Source organism: Arachis hypogaea, chromosome 1 (genome assembly GCF_003086295.3).
Source record: "Arachis hypogaea cultivar Tifrunner chromosome 1, arahy.Tifrunner.gnm2.J5K5, whole genome shotgun sequence".
Classification (NCBI taxonomy): domain Eukaryota; kingdom Viridiplantae; phylum Streptophyta; class Magnoliopsida; order Fabales; family Fabaceae; genus Arachis; species Arachis hypogaea.
The window spans coordinates 93,920,901-93,941,754 of record NC_092036.1 but is presented as its reverse complement, the minus strand read 5'-3'; the positions used below and the strand labels follow the sequence as shown (position 1 = coordinate 93,941,754).

The 20,854-nt window shown below is 38.4% G+C and overlaps 3 protein-coding genes, 1 non-coding gene and 1 pseudogene across 4 annotated transcripts; 3 read left to right on the top strand and 2 right to left on the bottom strand.

Annotated features, from left to right (window-relative positions):
• Nucleotides 1-5,564: 5,564 nt before the first annotated feature.
• TRNAS-GCU (transfer RNA serine (anticodon GCU)) lies at nucleotides 5,565-5,646 on the bottom strand. Its single transcript has one exon. It is a non-coding gene; the product is annotated as a tRNA-Ser (tRNA).
• A 1,662-nt stretch (nucleotides 5,647-7,308) lies between these two features.
• Nucleotides 7,309-10,618, top strand: LOC112696512 (subtilisin-like protease SBT1.8). The gene is made up of 2 exons (XM_025749309.3): nucleotides 7,309-9,566; nucleotides 9,643-10,618. The coding sequence occupies exons 1-2, from the start codon at nucleotides 7,937-7,939 to the stop codon at nucleotides 10,317-10,319; spliced, it is 2,307 nt and encodes a 768-aa protein (XP_025605094.1). The 5' UTR covers nucleotides 7,309-7,936; the 3' UTR covers nucleotides 10,320-10,618.
• A 562-nt stretch (nucleotides 10,619-11,180) lies between these two features.
• On the bottom strand, nucleotides 11,181-13,359 carry LOC112696500 (uncharacterized). The gene is made up of 5 exons (XM_025749300.3): nucleotides 12,938-13,359; nucleotides 12,804-12,856; nucleotides 12,675-12,719; nucleotides 12,524-12,568; nucleotides 11,181-11,993 (listed from the first exon to the last, which is right to left on the bottom strand). The coding sequence occupies exons 1-5, from the start codon at nucleotides 13,070-13,072 to the stop codon at nucleotides 11,456-11,458; spliced, it is 816 nt and encodes a 271-aa protein (XP_025605085.1). The 5' UTR covers nucleotides 13,073-13,359; the 3' UTR covers nucleotides 11,181-11,455.
• A 1,888-nt stretch (nucleotides 13,360-15,247) lies between these two features.
• Nucleotides 15,248-16,452, top strand: LOC112696473 (uncharacterized; annotated as a pseudogene).
• A 1,610-nt stretch (nucleotides 16,453-18,062) lies between these two features.
• On the top strand, nucleotides 18,063-19,049 carry LOC112696481 (protein LURP-one-related 6). Its single transcript, XM_025749280.3, has one exon. It carries the CDS (start codon nucleotides 18,212-18,214, stop codon nucleotides 18,836-18,838), a length of 627 nt encoding a protein of 208 aa, XP_025605065.1. The 5' UTR covers nucleotides 18,063-18,211; the 3' UTR covers nucleotides 18,839-19,049.
• Nucleotides 19,050-20,854: the final 1,805 nt, after the last annotated feature.

Genomic DNA, 20,854 nt, shown 5'->3' with positions numbered 1-20,854 from the left:
AACTGGCTTAAACTGGGAAAAAAAGAGGCTGCAATAATCAAGCTTGATTTTCAAAAAGCATATGATAGAGTCAAGTGGAGTTTTGTGGACACAGTAATGCAAAAGATGGGGTTTAGACATAGATGAAAATCGTGGGTTATGGAGTGTGTGGCCATAGTATCTATGTCGATTTTGGTAAATGGTTCGCCAACTAAGCCGTTCAAAATGGAAAGAGGGCTGAGACAAGGTGACCCATTTTCTCCTTTGTTGTTTGTCCTGGTTGTGGATGTGCTGCATGGAATGGTTAGAGAGGCAGTGAGGAACGGCAGCATATCACCTTCGTTGGTTGGGAGAGATAGTATAGAGTTATCACATCTACAGTTTGCTGATGATACAATTCTGTTTTGTCCACCAGAAGAGGAAACTATCAAGAATTACAAGCGAATCCTGAGATGCTTTGAGTTGATGTCAAGGCTCAGTATCAATTTTGATAAATCGAGTTTGATTCCAATAAATTGTGACGAACAGTGGATCCAGCGTTTGTGCTACTTGTTGGGTTGTAAGCGTGATTCTCTTCCAGTTAAATACCTGGAAATCTCCTTAGGAGGAAATCCGAGGTTGGTGAAAACCTGGAAGCCTATAATAGACAAAGTGGAGGAGAAGCTCAGCTTGTGGAAAGCTAAAGTACTGAACAAAGCTGAAAAGTTGGTACTGATCAAATTAGTTTTAAATAGTCTGCCAGTATATTATTTGAATTTGTTTAAGATGTCGAAAGCTGTTGCTGAGAAGCTGATTTCACTGCAGAGAAGGTTCCTGTGGAGTAAGGAGGATGGTAGTAATGGGATGGCATTAGTAAGATGGAAAGTGGTGCAGGCTCCAAAGAAACTTGTTGGGCTGGGAGTGAAAGATGCTATGATTCGTAACACAGCTATGCTGTTTGAGTGGTGGTGGCGATTTGCGAAGGAAGAGCGTCCGTTGTGGAAGAAAGTGGTATGCTCCTGCAATAATCTAAATCCTAATGAGCTTCTCTCAACTCAAGTGCTACATACTAGAGGCGGGCCCTGGAAGAATATATGCCAGATGTAGATAACGAATCAACATATGAGGGAGAAGATGGTTATTTGCTTATTTATGGAGATTGGTGATGGGTGACGTACTCGGTTTCAGGAGGATGTTTGGTTACTTGGTGGACCTTTGAAGGATCGGCTCCCCAGGTTTTTCTCTATTTCAAACCAATGTGGATCTGTTATAGGAGATTGTGGGTTCTGGGACGGGTTAGAGTGGATTTGGAACTTCCAATGGCGGAGAGATTTCTTTCAATGGGAGGTGGAACTTCTGAGTCAATTACATGAGGCATTGAGACCTATGAAACTAGTAAATAACAGAGAGGATAGAATGGTGTGGAAATATGATAGACAAGGTGTTTATTCAACTAACTCATTTGTGCAGGTTTTGTAGTAGAAAATTATCCCAGAAGAGGTTACCAGCTACAGCTTCACTAAGACTATCTGAAAAGGTTTAGTGCCACCAAGAGTAGAATTGTTTACTTGTTTCGTCCTGATAGGTAGGGTGAATACAAAAGAAAGGCTAAGTTGGTTTGGGATTATCAGCCAGGAAGATAATGTATGTGTTTTATTGTTCTTGGCAGGTGTGGAATGCTTGAATATCGATGTTATGCCGACAGTGGTCCTTTCCGGGTTCGATGAAAGAACATTTCCTATGTTGGACTGAGGAACCGATGAGAAAGGTGGATCAAGAGCAACGATTAAGGTGCTTCTGCGCAATCGTTTGAAACATCTGGCTGAAAAAAAATAGAAGAATATTTCAGAATAAAAGTAAAGGTGTGGAAGAAATAATCAACATGACCGTGGTGAGCTTCAACGAGTGGAAATGTGTGGATCCCGTTAGTTGTTGATGACTATGCTAAAGATAATATGAGGTCTCTTCTTGTGATATCATATACTCTCTCTAAATGATTGTTGTCTTTTTTTTTTTACTTTATTTACTCCACTATACTGTGTTGAGCTCGTTGCTTAAAAAAAAAACGCTCATTGCTTTCATGTGCATTCTTTGAGCTTTAAATGGTTTATCAAAGGTAAGTATGTGCATTACACAATAATTATTGTGATTTCTTATTAGTTGTATGTGTTAGGCCGAAATCATTCTGAACGTAGAATATAATAAAATCCTGATATCTCCTGCTGCTTTTGCACTAGAGAGGCTACATATATCTTTAACTGCAACACAAACAAAAGATGGTCCATTATTCCCGTGCTTTTGCCAAAAATTTAGTGTAAGTAACTAACTCAACCCTTCCTATGAGTAAAAATTAAATAAACAGAAGAAAAATATATAAATTTATATATATATATATATTTTTTGGCCATGGGCTATAAGCCCAACAAGACAACCCACCTAAAACCTAAATTCAACTAAATCCTCCCAATCTATCTGAAACCAACTACCGCTTTTCTTCTTGAATTTGTCGTTGAATCAATTTCCATGGCATATTCAAATTAGCCAACTCTCACGGTGGGTTCTCCAAACTCTTGCCTCACGATCTCTTCCAACCCCTCCTAATGACAACGCCATTCTTCTTCTTCTTCAGCCTGGTATCCGTTGCCACCGTCGTCTTTCATCGGAGGTTGTATTGATACTGCGCCAAATAACCTGTTGAGTTGTTATTCCAATTTCGCGCTTTGCTGTCTTCTCTCTTCTCCTGCCATTGCTGCACTTCTGTTCATCGATGCTCCTTCCTTACAGTTATGTTGTTCCAACTTGCAGGGTGCATCTTTGCGCATCTGTACAATTATTTCTGAGGGTGGTCTGATGATCCATGATCTCTCCAGCGTCCCCATAGCCTCCAATGCTGCAAACTTGTGAGCCAACCGATTTCCTTCTCTTGGAGTCCATGTGAAGCCAAATTCGGTTTCCCCTCTTGTGAGTTCAAAAATATACAGTAAAATAGGATCAATTTCACCTATTCTGCTTTTTGATTTTAACGTTTGCACTAGCATTATATTATCTGATTCTATTAACACCTTCTTCATCTCCATATTTTTTGATAGAATAATGGCCTGTCTGATTGCTAAAGCTTCCGCTGCTAGACTAGAACCCGCCATAATTTTTGTTGATTCCCCAATTACAAGATTTCCTGTACTGTCTCTGATTGTCACTGCAGTGGCTCCTGTCCCTGTTGTTGCTTTAAAGGATGCATCAACATTAGCCTTTACCCAAGGCTCTGGGGGAGGTCTCCAGGTAAGGGTTTTACTTTTTCTTTTTACTAGTTTTTTATTCTCTATCTGCCTATCCTGTGTTGCTTCTATGAAATGTATCTCTGCCATTTTTGCTCTGTGAATTGTGCTGGCTGGATTGATTCCTGTTTTTTGAAACACTGCTTCATTTCTAGTCTTCCATATTTCCCAACTAAGAAAGGCTATCCTGCTGATCAAAACATCCTGCCCTGTTTTTACGCTTCGTCTGATTTCTTGTATACGTTCGAGAATCCACTTTCCATATGATGAAACTGTATCCATAGTTGGGCATTTCTGGCACTGGGCGCCGAACCAGGCAGCTCTCGTCCAAGGACACAATAGAATAGCATGCTCTGTGCTTTCAATTTCTAGGTTGCAAATTTGACACATAGGACTCTTAGCAATTCTTCTTTTGAATAGGTTCTCATTCACTGGGATAATATTATGTGCAGCTTTCCACATAAATGTCTTTATTTTTTGAGGAGCTTTAATCTTCCAAATTTCTGCCCATAATTCTTTTAGGTCACTGCTTGTGGACGCTTCTCCTCCCTTCACTCCCATGTGTTCCTTTTTTGCCACATAATAGCCCGACTTAATAGAGTAGGATCCATCCAAAGTATATGGCCACACCAACCAATCCTCTCTATCTAATAAGCTAATAGGAGTTTTAATGATCTTCTCTTTTAACTCTGAACTGAAGATAGAACTGATCTTCCTAGAATTCCATCCTTCCCCTAGATCCATTAGTTCACTAACAAATTGCACCTCCCTATGTTGTTCATCCTGATTTTTCTTGGAACCTATAATCCAGTTATCTTCCCACACCTTTACTTTCCTCCCATTCCCGATATTCCATCTACCGTTCCTCCTTAAAAAGTCCCTCCCCTCTAGAATACTACTCCACATCCAGGATGCTTTTACGTTCCTTTGAGCCTCCCAAAAAGAACAATCTGGGAAGTATATTGCTTTCACAAATTTTACCCACAGAGACTCCGGGTTCTCTACGATCCTCCATGCTTGCTTGGCCAAGTGAGCTAAATTCTGAACATGGAAATCTTTGAAACCCAAACCTCCATCTTTTTTACTCATAGTTATCTTATCCCAACTCTTCCAATGTATTCCGCGTTCCTTGCCCGGTGCAGCCCACCAAAATTTCGCCACTTTGGCGCTTAATCTCTGACAAAAGTTTTTAGGAAATTTAACTACATTCATCGCGTATGTTGGAATTGCTTGAACTACTGCTTTAATCAATACTTCCTTTCCTGCTTGATTTAGTAACTTCTCTTTCCATCCTTCCAACTTACTCATCACCCGTTCCTCTATCCATGACAATGCTCTATTCTTGGATCTCCCCCATTGACCTGGTAAGCCAAGATACTTCCCCGGATTATCCCACGCAGCTATACCAAGTATTTCTTCAATATTCACTCTTACTTGTATCGACACCTGCTCTCCAAAAATTATGTCTGATTTCTCTAAATTAATGCGTTGACCTGATGCTTCGGTGTATTCATTTAGAATCAAAATGATCTGGTATATCTCCTCTTCCTTTGCCTCAGCTAAAATAATACAGTCATCTGCAAATAGGAGGTGAATGATGGTAGGGGCATTGGGTGTGACTTTGAAACCAGATATGACTCCATTTGTGTGAGCCTCATTCATAAGAATCGTGAAAACCTCTGCTGCTATTATAAACAAATAAGGAGATAAAGGATCTCCTTGCCTCAGACCTCTTTGCGGTATCACCTTCTGCGATAACTCCCCATTCACCTTAAACCTGTAGCTCGCACTTCTGACGCACTTCATGACTAGTTGTACCCAATCCTCAGTGAACCCGAAGGCCATTAACACTTTTTCTAAGAAATTCCATTCCACTCTATCATATGCTTTATTCATGTCCAACTTGATAGCTAAGTTTTTTGATCCCCTCCTTCCTTTCTTTCTAAGGCTATGTAGTGCTTCTTGAACTATCCTACAAAGACACTCTGAGTCGGGGACCTAGAATCTTTCTCAGCCTCATTACTAGAATCTTTGAAATAATCTTATAAATGAAATTACAACAGCTGATAGGTCGTGAAATTACAACGGTTGTTTACCGTTGTTTCATTTCTTTGTAAAGAACTCCTCACACACCTCCTTTTTTATGTCATTCCAGTGCCTCTGATAAAACAAACCGTTATTTCATTTCTTTGTAAAGAACTCTCTAACTACCTGGCGCCTCCCTATTGACTAATGATTTAGTTTGCAGAACAAGATGTCTTATTTTCAATTTGATTGCATTATTATATTAGCTGCATATCAGAGGTTTGGAGGGCAAAATATTAAACACATCGTCGCCTGAGAGATTCGAACTCTCGCGGGGAAACCCCATGTACTTAGCAGGCACACGCCTTAACCACTCGGCCAAAGCGACTCTTGTTCATGTCTCGAACATATTAATTTACAAGGTAAGAAGCTTCAAACCAAGTTAAAACCATATATATTAAAGTAAGTTTAAGTTTACCTAAAAATTAGCCCTAGGTATTAAAAAGAAGCCCTTACTAGTAAGTATATCAGCAAATAAAAATGAATACACATTTTTGCTTGTTAGGTATCAACTTTCCTAATAACTATGTATAATACTATGTTTATGGTTATAATTATACAAATACTAGGCTAAGAATAACATCCTCTAATTGTTAGAATAAATACACACAGTATCATCTGTTTCACCAACCTTAGATGATACTCTAAAAATATATATTCTTTTTCAAGAAATAATTAATTAATTACAAAGGTACTTGTTATGTAACCCTATTTTAGAGGAGTTACAATTAATTAATATCATTTTTGCTTTTGATATTCATGGGCCATGTATCCATGCATGCATCTCTTTTATTCAGCTGAACCCGTGAATTTGTGTCAGACAAAGAACACGATGACGTTTTGTAGATATTTTACACAAGGGGACAAACCACTGAATGGGGAGATTACAATGCAGTGAATCAGTGATGAGGTACCCAGGTTTTTTAATTACACATAATTCAAATGGATTTTCCCCCTTAAACTAAATCAATAAGGCACAAATACACATATAATAGTATATAATGAACATAAATACAAAGTTATGCAGTGTATGTCTGTATTGTGTATAGTTCATCAAAGTTGTGGAGGCACACGTGCAATGTGTAGCTTTATGAACCACTTTCAGGTTGATTTCCATTAACATATCAATACATATTATTTAGTAGTAGATGAATCACAGGCCCGCAAATTAATGTTTTAGATTAAATAATTACAATTACAGATGGCTTAAATTAAAGGAGTATATCTATCTATGCATGTGCAATCTAAGAAAGAGTCAAAAACAAATGTAGGCACGGAACATTCTGATTTGTACCAATACCTACCCTGCCTGATCCTATCCTTCATCAGTTGAAACGAAAGCACTTATTTTTGCATTTCTAACTTGTTATCTGCAAGAATTCCATTCCATGCACGACAGCAATTACACTAAAGGCAAACACAGATGACAGATATAATTTAATTTATGATTTTTCAAGTTCAATAAAATAAAATAAACACGAGAATTGAAGATAGTTTAAAACCAGATGAACTTTAATAATTTTTCTCACTATGCTTCCTTTTATTTTGATTTTAACCGCATGAATCTGTTACCAATAAGCCAATAATGGCACAGCTTTCTCTGATGAGGAATAAATTGTATGAAACCAAAACACTTGTTGGTTCACTCAGTCATAATTATATGACTGCTGCATAGTGCATCATACTGTGGTCTGTCATTTCTTTTTACTAAAATTCTTGCTTCCACCACAATCCATAGTGCTGTACTTCCTTTCGAATATACTATGATTAGATTTCTAGGAGATTTTCTTTTTTAGAAAAGAAATAACTCTCATCCAAACACTGTTGAGCTTATGAGTGGGGCAAATTAATAAAGCATGCACGTACAACAAAATATCTCCTTGTCTATCTTATAACTCCTGCTCCCGTTTTGTATTATTTTTTATTACAGTTGCCAAGTCCGTGAATGGACAGGACAAATTAAAAACCCAATATTCAATATTTTATCACCAGCAAGAGTGTTTTTATATTTAGTTTGGAATTTGGATCAACGAAGTGTTAAAACAAAAAGGTTTGCTTTAATTTCAGCCATGCATATCATAAGGCTAAGTTAAGGGAAAGAGGAACGATTGAGCGTATCAAAAGAAGAGATTTGGTTGAACAACGATTTGCGCTAATAAAACATGGTCTTGCATCAGCAAAGAATGGCTAAGATTGGTGGACCCTCAACCATGACGCGTTTACAGCTGTTTTTGTTTAACCCATGCATAGTGAAGACAAAAAATTACTCTGAATTCTGAAATGTATCCCATGCACTACAAAACCATATATTTTCACGCTAATTATGAAATTGATGTAAGAAGGAAATGCAATGCAACGTACATTTTTATTTTCTGAAGAGAGATATATATGATTTGGACTCTTTTGAGCGCTAGTCAAAGCGATGTCAAAGACATGGCTACTTATTAGCAAGTAGTTATAAGTGTATGCAGTAGTTGCATGAGGGCAATTAAATCACACCACTACCTTACAAAATTAATAATAGAAAACTTAGCTCTCATTGGCTTGGCTAAGCTGCTTGCATTGTATATATATCTGTGCATTAACAAAGAGTTAATTAGCAACAAGGCAGGCAGGGCATGGCCTCAACGTGTTCGTTCTCCATGGTTATGATAGCGATGATGCTACAATGTCTATTATGTGAAGTGATGGCCAGCAGCACAAAGAAAACTTACATAGTTCACATGAAACGCAAACATAACAACCCTTCCAAGCGAGAGTGGTACACAGCCACACTCGAATATCATAACTCCCACTCCGATTCCCTGCTCTACTCATACGAAACCGCTTATAACGGCTTTGCCGCTTCCCTCAGCAAGGACCAGGCACAGTTACTACGCCGTTCCGATTCGGTGCTTGCGGTTTACGAGGACACACGCTACACCCTCCACACAACAAGGACACCCGAGTTCTTGGGCCTCCAGAAGGCTTCAAACTTGTGGGAAGGCCACACCATTCAGGATCTCGACCATGCTTCCAACGACATTATCATCGGAATCCTCGACACCGGGGTGTGGCCGGAGACGAACAGCTTCGACGATTCCAGCATGCCTCCGGTTCCCACAAGGTGGCGGGGACAATGCGAGCCAGCTCCGGATTTCGATCCTTCCCTCTGTAACAGAAAGCTCATTGGCGCCAGGACTTTCTCCAAGGGCTACTTATTGTCCTCCGGTGGCGGTTACATGGTTAGGGAGAAGGACCAAGTGTCTCCACGCGATCGTGAAGGACATGGAACCCATACTGCTACTACTGCTGCAGGCTCCGCCGTCCCCAACGCCACTTTACTTGGTTACGCCACTGGAACGGCGCGTGGTATGGCCCCACAGGCGCAAGTCGCGGCGTACAAGGTCTGCTGGACAGGCGGCTGCTATGCCTCCGACATTCTCGCGGGGATTGATCAAGCGATCCAGGACGGCGTCGACGTGCTCTCGCTCTCTCTCGGAGGCTCCTCCACCGCCTACCACCGGGACACCATTGCCATTGGAACCTTCGCGGCGGTGCAGAAAGGAATCTTCGTGGCTTGCTCGGCAGGGAACAATGGTCCTCGTCAGGGATCTGTCGCCAATGTGGCTCCCTGGGTGATGACCGTCGGAGCCGGAACCCTAGATCGGGATTTCCCAGCTTATGTTAAAATCGGAAACGGAAAACGATTCAGCGGTGTTTCTCTTTACGGTGGAGAAGGTTTAGGAGACGAACCGGTCGGATTGGTTTATTTCACCGATAAATCCAATTCGTCGAGCAGCGTTTGCTTGCCCGGTTCGCTGGAACCGTCGCTTGTGCAAGGGAAGGTGGTGATTTGCGACAGAGGGCTCAACGCGCGGGCGGAGAAGAGCGCGGTGGTGAAAGAAGCTGGAGGTGTGGGGATGATACTGGCGAACACGGCGGTGAGCGGCGAGGAAGTGGTGGCGGACAGCCATCTTGTACCGGCCGTAGCTGTGGGGAGAAGCGCGGGAGATGAGATCAGAGAGTACGCTTCGTTGGATCCTAATCCAACGGCTGTGCTTAGCTTCGGTGGAACTGTTCTGAACGTGAGGCCTTCGCCAGTTGTGGCCGCGTTCAGTTCCCGTGGGCCCAATGGAGTTACGCCTCAGATTCTTAAGCCCGATATTATTGGGCCTGGTGTTAACATTTTGGCGGGATGGTCCGAGGCTGTTGGCCCATCTGGGTTAACGAAGGATACTCGCAAAACCCAATTCAATATCATGTCAGGTAGTTACTAGTTAGTTAATTTTGATCACGTGAGATGTCATTATTATTATAATTTGACCTGGAAATTGAATTATAGGTACGTCAATGTCGTGTCCACACATAAGCGGATTGGGTGCGTTGTTGAAAGCAGCCCATCCAGATTGGAGTCCAAGTGCCATCAAATCGGCACTCATGACAACAGCTTCTACACACGACAACACCAATTCCCCTTTTAAGGATGCTGCCGGAGGAGACTTTTCAACGCCCTGGGCTCACGGTGCCGGCTATGTGAACCCACAAAAGGCATTCTCTCCAGGGCTTGTGTACGACGCAACCACCGATGATTACGTTGCCTTCTTGTGCTCCTTGGACTACTATACGCCTGAGACTATACAGCTTATTGTTAAGAATCCCAACGTGAATTGTTCCGTGAGATTTGATGAGGCGGGGCAGTTGAACTACCCGTCATTTTCGGTTGTGTTTGGGAGCAAGAAGAGGGCTGTCGCGTACACTCGGACGTTGACCAATGTTGGGGCAGCAGGATCCGTGTATGATGTGGATGTTGATGGACCATCCGTCGTGGCAATAACGGTGAAGCCCACAAGGCTTGAGTTCGCCCAAGTTGGGGAAAAGCAATCTTACACGGTCACCTTTGTGTCCAACAAGACTGCTGATGATTACTCTCTTCTTTCCAAATTCGGTAGCATTGTGTGGAGCAATCAAGTGCACCAAGTTAGGAGCCCAGTAGCTTTTGCATGGACTGATGATTCGTGATTCGTGAACTTAATTATTCCTTCTATACCCAGTACTAAAAAGCTAACGTAGCAAACACACAGTCCTTGCTATATATGTATGTAATATTATGATGTTCAATATAATGCTCCAACGAGTATTATATGCAGCTTATTATGCCTGTTTTTGTTCCCTCATGCCTAGCTAGCTAGTTTCAGAATTTGTTTTAATTTTTAAGAATGCTGTGTGTGTGTGCAATGTGCATATATATTTACCCACTTCACAAATATGGAAAAATAGCAATGACAGTTCTGTGGTCTGAACACCACCCCCGTGTGTAATCACTGTTTTCATTGGATATTTTTTTAGCATTCTAGTTCTAGTTCTACCGCAGTAGATCTCTATAATAGGCACACAAAAGGGGGTCATTTTCTGAGTGAAAACTTACTCTGAATTGAATTTCTAATTTCTATATTCTTTTTTTCCGAAATGTCTCATTCCAAACGATCTAAAGCCAGATTGGCTTCAAATCTGCGTACTGAATGAATGAAAAGACATTTGCTGAGTTCTGTGTCATTGTCAGCAATGCAGAAAAAAAGTAGTTCACGCCCATCACATATTTTCCTGACTTCTTTTCCCGTTTGATCACTTCATTGATCATCAACTTTCTTGTAGGACCACCGAGATTAAAACTTGTAGAAAATAAAAGATAATAGGACAAAAAAGAAATCGCTTTTACACTTCTCTTTTCGGAGATAAAAAGTAAAAACTCTTATATGCTTGTCAAAGTTTTCAAGAAGCTGCCACTGCCATTCCTTACCATAAGTGCCCAAAGAATCTCATTGGATTTACTAATCAAAACACTCAAAATTAAGCAATAAAGCTGAACAAACCATCAAGCCATATTTCAACGGCCATTTTTATAAATTTATACTATTGCATCTTCCATCTCACATGCAACACTGAAAAATGCTGACAATAAAGGACCAAATTTATCTGGCCCACAAATTACAAAGCAGAACTACTACATTTGCTTCAACTAACTATACAAATACTTCAAAATCTAACTTCGCTTATAACATTTTATAATAAAAAAAACTCCTTTATATTTCCAAAATTTATACTCTAACTATATCATAATTGCAAATTGAGCAAGTAATATAATATAATTTGAAAATCTAACAACAGAAACAGCAGAAAGCGCTTCTCCAAAAGGACTTTGTACAGCAGCAACAAGGGTGTACCTTGGGACAACTGGGGCAAGAACAAGTGCAGGAGCATTTGCAACTGCAGCAAGAAGGGCAAGATGGACACTGAAAACTGCAACTGCTTGGGAGAATGCAGCAGTTTCCGAAGCCGCAGCTACCTTGGCAGCATTTTGATTCAGGACAAGAGCAACTGAAGCAGCTCCTCCTCCTCCATTTACAGCACTTTGATCTGGAACAAGAACAGCAGCTGCTCCATTTACAGCAACTTGATTTGGAAAATGAGCAGCAGTTACTCCCTTTACAGCAATTTGATGACGAAGTGGGACACAAGCAGCAGCACAGCCATTTTGGCAAGGAGCAATTGATGGAGGGAAGACAATTGCAGCTGCAGCTGCAGCAACTGCATGGCCTGCAGCAGTGGCAGCTTGGTAATTTCAGATGTACAGGTAAGCCTTCACAGCAGAAGCAGCAGCAGCAGATCCAAGACAAGTTTAAACATGGCAAACCACTGTACAGTGAAAAAAAATAAAAGTTACTCATATGTTCATTTTTCATGACAGTAAATAAATAAGCATACTTGGACAGAGGTTGCTCTAGCTTCATCAATAATTGAGCTTAACAATTAAGGCATAACGGAAACTAATAATGAACAAGGTAAACCTATTACTCTTCAAAATTAGGGATCACTGAGAGTTTCAATCTTCAAAGCTAAACAACATTAACATATTATTCATCAAATAACCTTGATTGTCCTTACATGCTAATAGCCTGTTTCTCTTTATTACGCCTTTCATTATATAAAATATTCAGTGGAAAATGGACTACAAATATTGCACCAGACAGCAGGTATCAAGAAATGAAAATTACTACTGAAAACTAATTTTATATGGCACACTAGCACTTTATGCATTATGTATTAAACCTTTTTTTCCCAATAGCAACTAAATTTTCATGCGTCCAATGTATTTTAGTTGCATCTCAGACATTGGTTTGCAATTTGGTATCTACACTCTAAGTAAGAAGATGTAGTAGTAGTACCAGAGCCACTTCCAAAAGCGGCATGACCTGCGATTCTTCTTGCTTCTGCTTGAGAAAGAAAAAGAGAAACAAAAAAAAAGTATAAAAACGATGATGCCATTTTAAAAGTAAGAAAGAAAGATTGTGGAGAAGTAATAAGAACATTGATTACGAAGGTAAGAGAGGATCAGAGTTGGCGACCACGAAATCAGCAACCCTGCAAATTAAAGTAAAGAAATTTGTTTAGCTTGAAGAGTTTGATAACGAAGGAAGTGGAGAAGAGAGAATGAACATAACATACTCTTTGCAGCATGCTGAAGCTGGTTGAAGGGCTTCAACATTTTTCAACTCAACCTGACAGATGCAAAGATAGTTGTGAATAAAGAGAAATGGTGCAGTGCGGATACATGAAAAGTGAAAAGAAAAGTGAGAGACCTCGAGAAAAGTGATTTCTCTGTCCAGCATGTGAAGCCTGGCGGTGTCGCGGCGCTTGCCGTACAAGTCAGGGGGTGACTTGGGGGAAGGTGGTGGGAGAGAAGGAAGGGAGGAAGAAGAAGCAGCAGTGGCCATGGCTTGGAGTGGAGGGATGAAAGAAAAGGGAATAGGCACAAGTGAGTGAGTGCAGAGAAGGAGAAGAAGAAGAAGAAGAAGAAAATAAGGTTAGGTTAGGTGCAAGTGAGTGAGAGTGGCAGGGTGCAGTAAATTGGGTCCTCTGACATCCCCATACATAATTATGAAACACCCAGAACAGAGCCACCACTAAATTATTTCTTTTTTTGTTTATTTACAACAAAAATAGCTTCAATTTGAATTTCAACCACCATTTGCTTTTGCTTCAGTCACTGAAACTGAGCCTCAAGCACCACGGCAAACAAAACCTGCAAACTAAGCTACTAATCCATGCTTAGCGCTGCTTAATTACGTTTTGACAATTTCTTAACTTACCTGAGACCGCACGTGACGTCAATGCAACTTACAGTTACATATTGTGAATTTTCAAGTAAGACATTTTTATTTTATATAGGCCCAATAAAAGAAATTAAAAAGGAAAGGGAAGCCCGGTATAAGAAATCTTCTCCATTTGGGAATTGGGATCGTATTCCGTGCCCTGCGCTCAGCGATTCTGTTCCCTTCCGTGATCACATTTATTTAAGGAAAATACTCAGGTAATGATATGTTTATATGAAAATGATATTATAAATTCTTAGATGATTAGTTAAATATATTAATTTATTTAATAGTTCATAATATTATTTTTATGTAAAGTGAGAGTATTTCCTTTATTTAATTCAGTCACACACACAAAATAATAATACAACACAACCTCACCATTTGATGATTAATTACTTAATTTTTAAGATAAAATACAATGAGCTTAACAAAGAGATAATAAACTTAAAATTGTTACAACAATGAAATAGATAATAGCTCTTGAGAAACGTGTTAATCTCTTAAGCACGTGCCTCTGACGTAGCTTCTGCATAATAGTTCAAAAGCACAAGCAGATCTATGACATTTGCTTCAACTATACAATTTACAAATAGCTCAAAATCTAACCTACATTACAACATTCTAACATAATATGCAAACTAGCAACAATAACAACTGAAAGGTGTACCATTGGACAACTGGATCAAGAGCAAGTGAAGGAGCATTTGCAACTGTAGCAACATGGACTGTTATCTAGACTATTTCTTTATCAATAATAGATTTATTATTGTAATTATTTTTTAGTGAAAATACATAAAGAATATATAGTATATAAGGTGTAATAATTTAACTTTTTTTTTTCAGAAAGAGAAAACCTTTCACATTTTTTAAAATAAGTATTTAACATATGTATATGTGCATGAGTTGAAAGGATTAATATATACATACCATCATTAAGCTATACAGTTAGATCACTCTACAAAATTACAAATCTTTCCAACATGTTTAATAATTGTAAGATTATACAACAATTCGAAAAGAAAATAGACCATATGACTATATCCTACATGTTCTTCCAATTTGGTTTAACATTCTTGAGTATATACGGAGAACTTCATACTCAAGCCTTTTCCCAGCTTGTCCGGTCTTTAATTGGTCTTTCTTCTTGAATTTCTTCTAATTTTTCATCCTCGGTTCTTCTACTAGCCTGCTCTTTCCAGTAAGCAACCAACTTTCTTCAGTCGTGCTATCTCTTTCGAAGAAACGTTCTTCTAGGATCATTCACTATTGACCTCCCTCGATGCATACATAAGTGAGTTATGCGTCTCGTCTAAGTTTGATGCCACTGGAGAAACATTTACAAACACGAGAGTTTTAGCATTACCACCAAGGGAATCACTCGTTAACATAGTTAATTTGTGATTCCTATAAGGAATGTGTTGACCACCATTAGACAATGCACTAATCACATCCCCAAGTGCTGATAACGATTTGTTAATGTTTTGAACTTCTTTAAGAACTCTCTCATTAACTGGAAGAGTAAAAAGTAAATCACAGTTTTAAAGATCAACTTGCTAATTTTCTTACTAAAATTCTGTCACCGGATCCTTTTCTTCTAATGTTTCTAAGCTAGGATTGTTAGATTTACACAATTCTAGCTTGCGGATGGATGTTACCTAGATTATTTTTTATCAAGTATATGTTTACTATTGTAATTATTTTGTAATGAGAGTACATAAAAAATACATAGTATATAAGGTGTAATACTCAGTAGAAAAGAGTAGAGGAAACTAAGCGAAAATGTGAAGTTCCGATATGAACAGAGATGGAAAAAAAGTAGAGATGTTTCAAGTTGGACTATGCCAAGATGCATATCAATTAGGATTTTTAATTGGCAAAAGATTCTCCAAACTCATAAAGACTAGACTCGCCACTGACCTCATTCTTCATAATCAGCTTCTACCTTTTACCAATAATACCCTTCAATCCCAATCACTCCTCCAAACTCTTTTTTATAGTAATCAAAGAAAATTTCCAAGATATTAGGATGAACTATTGGGTACTGCAGCAGGCAGCGCAGTGCCTCTTCTTCATATTTTACTTATCAACTTCAGGAAGGAGATTCTTGCGTTCATTCCAAAAGGGGCAAAGAGTTCCAGTGCAGATACCTTGGATGAATGCTCTAATGTTCTTGTTGTGGGCGAATCTATGGCCATTGCTGCACACAATGAGGATGCAAATGTTGGCTTGTTGGCCACACCTATTTAATCAAAGGAATCTTGCCGGATGGAATGTTCTTCGTTGGTTACACTTATGCTGGAGAGCTTCCAAACTGTGCCTTTGGCTTCAATACCCATGGACTAGCCTTCACTCTGGATTCTGTACCGCCGGCTGAAGATGAGATCGTGACCGGTAGCATAGGCCGTAACTTCATCTCTCGAGACATTCTTTAAGCTACATGCATAGAGGATGCCATCAGTCGGATCCGGTCATAAAAAATTTCTATCGGGCATTGCTACAACTTAATTGAAACAAGTAAACGCAGAATACTCAATGTAGAAACTGCCTCTAGGAAGCGGGATTCAGTTTTTGAGGTGGGGGAACCACCTTTTTTTCATGCAAACATGTATCTCCACCTACAAATTAATCAGGTACATGATGAGAACTCAATCAGCAGGCAGAAAAGGGCAGCTGCCCTGACCAAAAAAATCAAAAGAGGATTTTCCGTCACTATTAGGAGATGTAGATGACAGAAAATACCCCATCTACATGACAGGTCCACTGCTTCACACACTCTGCACTGCTGTTATTGATATGGACGAACAAACACTATCAATTATTGAAGGGAATCCTAAAAAAGGAGATGTTTCTCATGTCTTCTCTATCAAACGTTGTCATGGTGATCATCCTAATGCAATTTAGCTATTATATGGATTGCAATAGATGAAGCTGTTAGTGGAGATTCTGTTATACCGACTCATAGAGGCCCAGCATATGACCATCAAGACACCGCATAGCTGCAACCTAATCACAAGCAAATGACAATAAACCAGTTTCATTATTCACACATTGAAAACTTTGAACATTTAAATGTTAAATGGATCACATTCATTACCAAAATAAAAATTTTTATTCTCTTCAACAATGAGAAAAATTTATTTTTCTCAAAAAAAAAATATTTGTTGAATTATTACACCTTATATATTATGTACTTTTTATGTACTCTCACTAAAAAATAATTACAATAGTAAATTTATTATTAATAAAAAAATAATCTAGATACTCAAGAGTTGAAGAGAGGAGACCTCAAAAAAGGTGATTTTTCTTCTGTGAAGTAGAAGCTGTGGACATAGCATGGCAGAGGAAGAGCATACATATATTTTTACGTTTCTGATGTAATAAACATTTAACATGAACATGACATGAAACTTGTGTGGTCCAATCCAGGTTGAGTTTGAGAATGTTGTACTATGCTTCTTCCACATTTACGATACTCATCCATCCATCTATCTACTCACCACTCACCACAAAACGTGCTCCACTTTCCTCTCCCAATGCTTACACTTTTTTCAACGTTAACCCGGATGCACAAGAATCGAATATATGGTCTTTTCCTGTTTTTGGATAAAAGCCACAACTTAACCCATTTTACCTTTTTATATATGCTTTATTCCCTCTATTTAAAACCTTGGCTAAACAATAATCCCATATAAATATATTAATTATAAATGAAACTAGAGGAAAATAATATTTTACCTTTTAATTTTATATACTCAAGAAATTTTGTTCACTTTTTTAAGAGTCATTTTTTTTTGTAAAAAAGAATCTCGCAGATGGTTAATTAGAAAACAAGTTGATAAAAATTGTGTGTAAAAGATTAGTGAGTGAAAATTAGATTAGTATGCCTCTTATATGTATAATTCATCAACGATGTTAAATATATACTAAAATTAATTATTACAAATGAATTAAAATATCCATATATTTATACACAAATATATAATAAATTATCTTAGTATATTTAACATTTTTGATAATCTACTTGTATAAATATTCATAATATATAAATGAGTAAATTTTGAGAAATTATAACCTTTATCAGTTAGTTATACTATTTTCATATAGTTGTGTTATTTAACCTCGTTAACTTTGGTTATCCAACAAACTTGAATTAAAAAAAAAAAGAGGGTAATGGATATCAAATTTAAGGTACAAGTAAATAAATAATGGGGTTGAAGGAGGTGTAGGGAATTTCAAAAGTTTGCATACATTTATTGTCTTTAAAACAACTTGGTAAGTATTTGGAATTGCCACCAATGATTAGGCCAATAAAATGTATAGGTTTTGCGTTTGAAGTGAAAAGCACTTAACTAAATGCTCCCATCCATGCTACCTAGCAAGCCAGCTAGCCACAACACAATATTCAAACTCACACGGCTGCACACAATTTCAACGCCTCTGGGTATCTTAATTAACTTACGTACATCACACTAAAATCAGGCTACTAGTATATTTATAATTTAATTTATTTTTAATGTATATTTATATTCTAATATAAATTTTAAGTTGGTAGTTGATTTTGATGAATTAATTCAGTCTATATCTCTTCCACAAGCAACCTCCTCGGCAATATTATCCATGCATCATGTCTTATCTCCCACGTCAAAAACTTGCCAAACCCTTCAACAAAATCCCCCTTGATCTCTCGATCTTTCTCTCTCTTTGTGTGTGTATATATACACACATATACATATATATTGTAGTTTGAGAGACGCAAAGATGCTGCCTATAATTAGCAAGTTGTACTGTCGGGGTGGTGCGACGGAATTCGTGGTAAGGATGAGGCCGCATGCGGTGTACGGAGGGGGTTTGGTGGTGACGGATTGTAGCAGCCACAAGGTTGTGTTTAGGGTGGATGGTTGCGGTGTTCTTGGTAAAAGGGATGAACTCATTCTAAGAGACGCTGACTCTGTTCCTTTGCTTCTCATGCGTCGAAAGGGTGCAGGATTCGTTGAAGCGCTCTGCTTTAATAAGGTCTGGAAAGGTTACCGTTTAGATCAGTTGGAAGCCTCTGGATCAGTGGTGAAGAAGCAGCTGGTTTTCAGTTTGAAGGAGTCATCATCATCTTGTTTTATTTCAAAAGGAGGTGGCCCAATCAGAATCACCACTCAACCGAGGAGTTTTAGTAACAAATCCTGGGATTTCGAGATCAAAGGATATTTTCCTGACAAGTGTTGCAGCATTCTTGATTGTCAAGGCAACGTGGTTGGGATCACCAAGGAATTGGAGACATTCAAGGATGTGTACCATGTAGTCGTCAATCCAGGGATCGATCAAGCCTTTGTTTTCGGTGTCATTGCTATCCTTGACTACATTTACGGCGAATCTACTATCTGCCCATCGTGAATCCTAATTTGAATTCAAATGTACAGATTAAATATTCTTTTGAATGAGAAGAACATGATCCCATGATGGGTTTGTCTTACTTTACTTAGCTTGTTTATATATTTAATTTGCTACTTTGATTAATATGATGTGAGTAAGTAATATTCTATGTATGGTGTGGAATGAATGCTTTCTATTTTTAAAAAAAGTGGCTGAAATGATTCTTTGGTGACGGAGGGATGCTCTACAATCTATATACATGCATGCATTTTTTTTCTTATTCGTTTTAAAGCAGAGCGCTTCAACGAATCCTGCACCCTTTCGTTGAAGGGGGAAAATGCAACAAGTACATGAATTAGTTTCAAAATAATATGTAATGCACATTCACCACTACTATAATTTTGTCAAAATTATAGATCAACACTTGGTCCAAAAATGTCTTGCTAATCTCAATCACTCTGTTTTGGGTCAAACACTATTGCTCTTCTATCACCGGGGATTGGTACTTCTTTGGGTCAAAAAAAGCTTGGCCCAATGCAATTAGACTGAGTGTTGACCAAAAACGTCAAGAAGAAGAGAGTAGAGCCAATGAGTTTCAGACTGACCATTCTAATTATTGAGATTTTGCCAGCTCTATGTTATTATGATGAGTCTTCAAATAGAATGTAGTCTCTTTTTGTCTATAAGTGCTTTTGCAAGCTTAGATGAATTATGAAATTTGCCTTGAGCAATTTCCATATTTATTTTTTTTGGTCAAGTGGATTGGACAACCCCCAATCCTAGGTATCACAACTCACCCACACTACACACTCACCCACACACATTTTAAGGGTTCATAATCAATACTTGGTGCACTCACCAAGATTTGAACCCGAGTGCAGCATATTAAGAGGCACATGGTGTTACTAGTTGAGCTAAGCCTCAGCTGCGAGCAATTTCCATATTTATACAAAGTCATGATGGCCTTCACTGGACTCTTGCATTATTCCCTGAAATTTTGGCATTGATGCTGATTTTACAAAGAAAAAGGGACTGCAAAGCCATGCTCTTCATCAGAGCTCTCTGGATTCTGTAACTTCTGATAACTTCCAGTGCTTTAATTTGATGTACCACGCTCTTGCTCTTGTTCATTTGTCATATTTTCATTGATCACTTTCTTCAATAAGTTTATCACAACAGAATAAAGGAGAGATCAATCTCACGTTTTGCAAAAGTATAATTGTATTAACAACTAAATAAGGTGATAAATAATGTTGTTGCAACCTAAACATACAAGTCACATGGTTTGAACTTTGAAACCCTCACGATAAGAGAAACTCCAAAATATGCAAATCTAGAGCAGTTAAGAAGTTCTTCTTGGACTTGCTGCAATGGTGATGTTTATTGATCTCTATGGTCAATATAATGTGGGGTCATAGAAAATCACATGATGCTTTTGCACGTTCAGTCCCTGTTCCTTAGCTAAGGTCCTAGTAGAAAAATGGGGGGAAAAGAGAAGTCTATGATGTTCTTTTTTAAAAGGGCAGTATTATTGGGTTAAAATTGGATGTTTTTCTTTCAGAGTGGACTTGCACAAGAAATAGAACAAAGGGCACTATATGAGGGGTTAGGTAAGCTACCTTTTAAACAAAAGAGCATATATAATGGAAATTGTTTCTTGGTGACCCATATGAATAATAATTCAGTTTGACTAAATTACTTTGATGACTAAGAAAATGGATTATGGTGCTATATGTGAGGCAATAGCATTAGGAAAATTGGAAAATGTTAAATATCTTGGATTCTTATGTTCTTTGAAAATCAAAAGTAACCTTTCCTTGGAAAAATTCACTTGGTCCCTTAAGTCCTTTTCTTCTGCTGTTTTACTTTATGTTTTTTACTACTTGCATTGCAAGTAGGTGAAAGTGAGAAAACTTCTGCTGAAAATGGGCACCGTTGTACTCTGAGTGATACACTTATTTATCATTATCATGAGATACACCACATTTTAATGCACCCTTCAATGATAGATGGCTTTGGTGCATGCATGTGGCACCG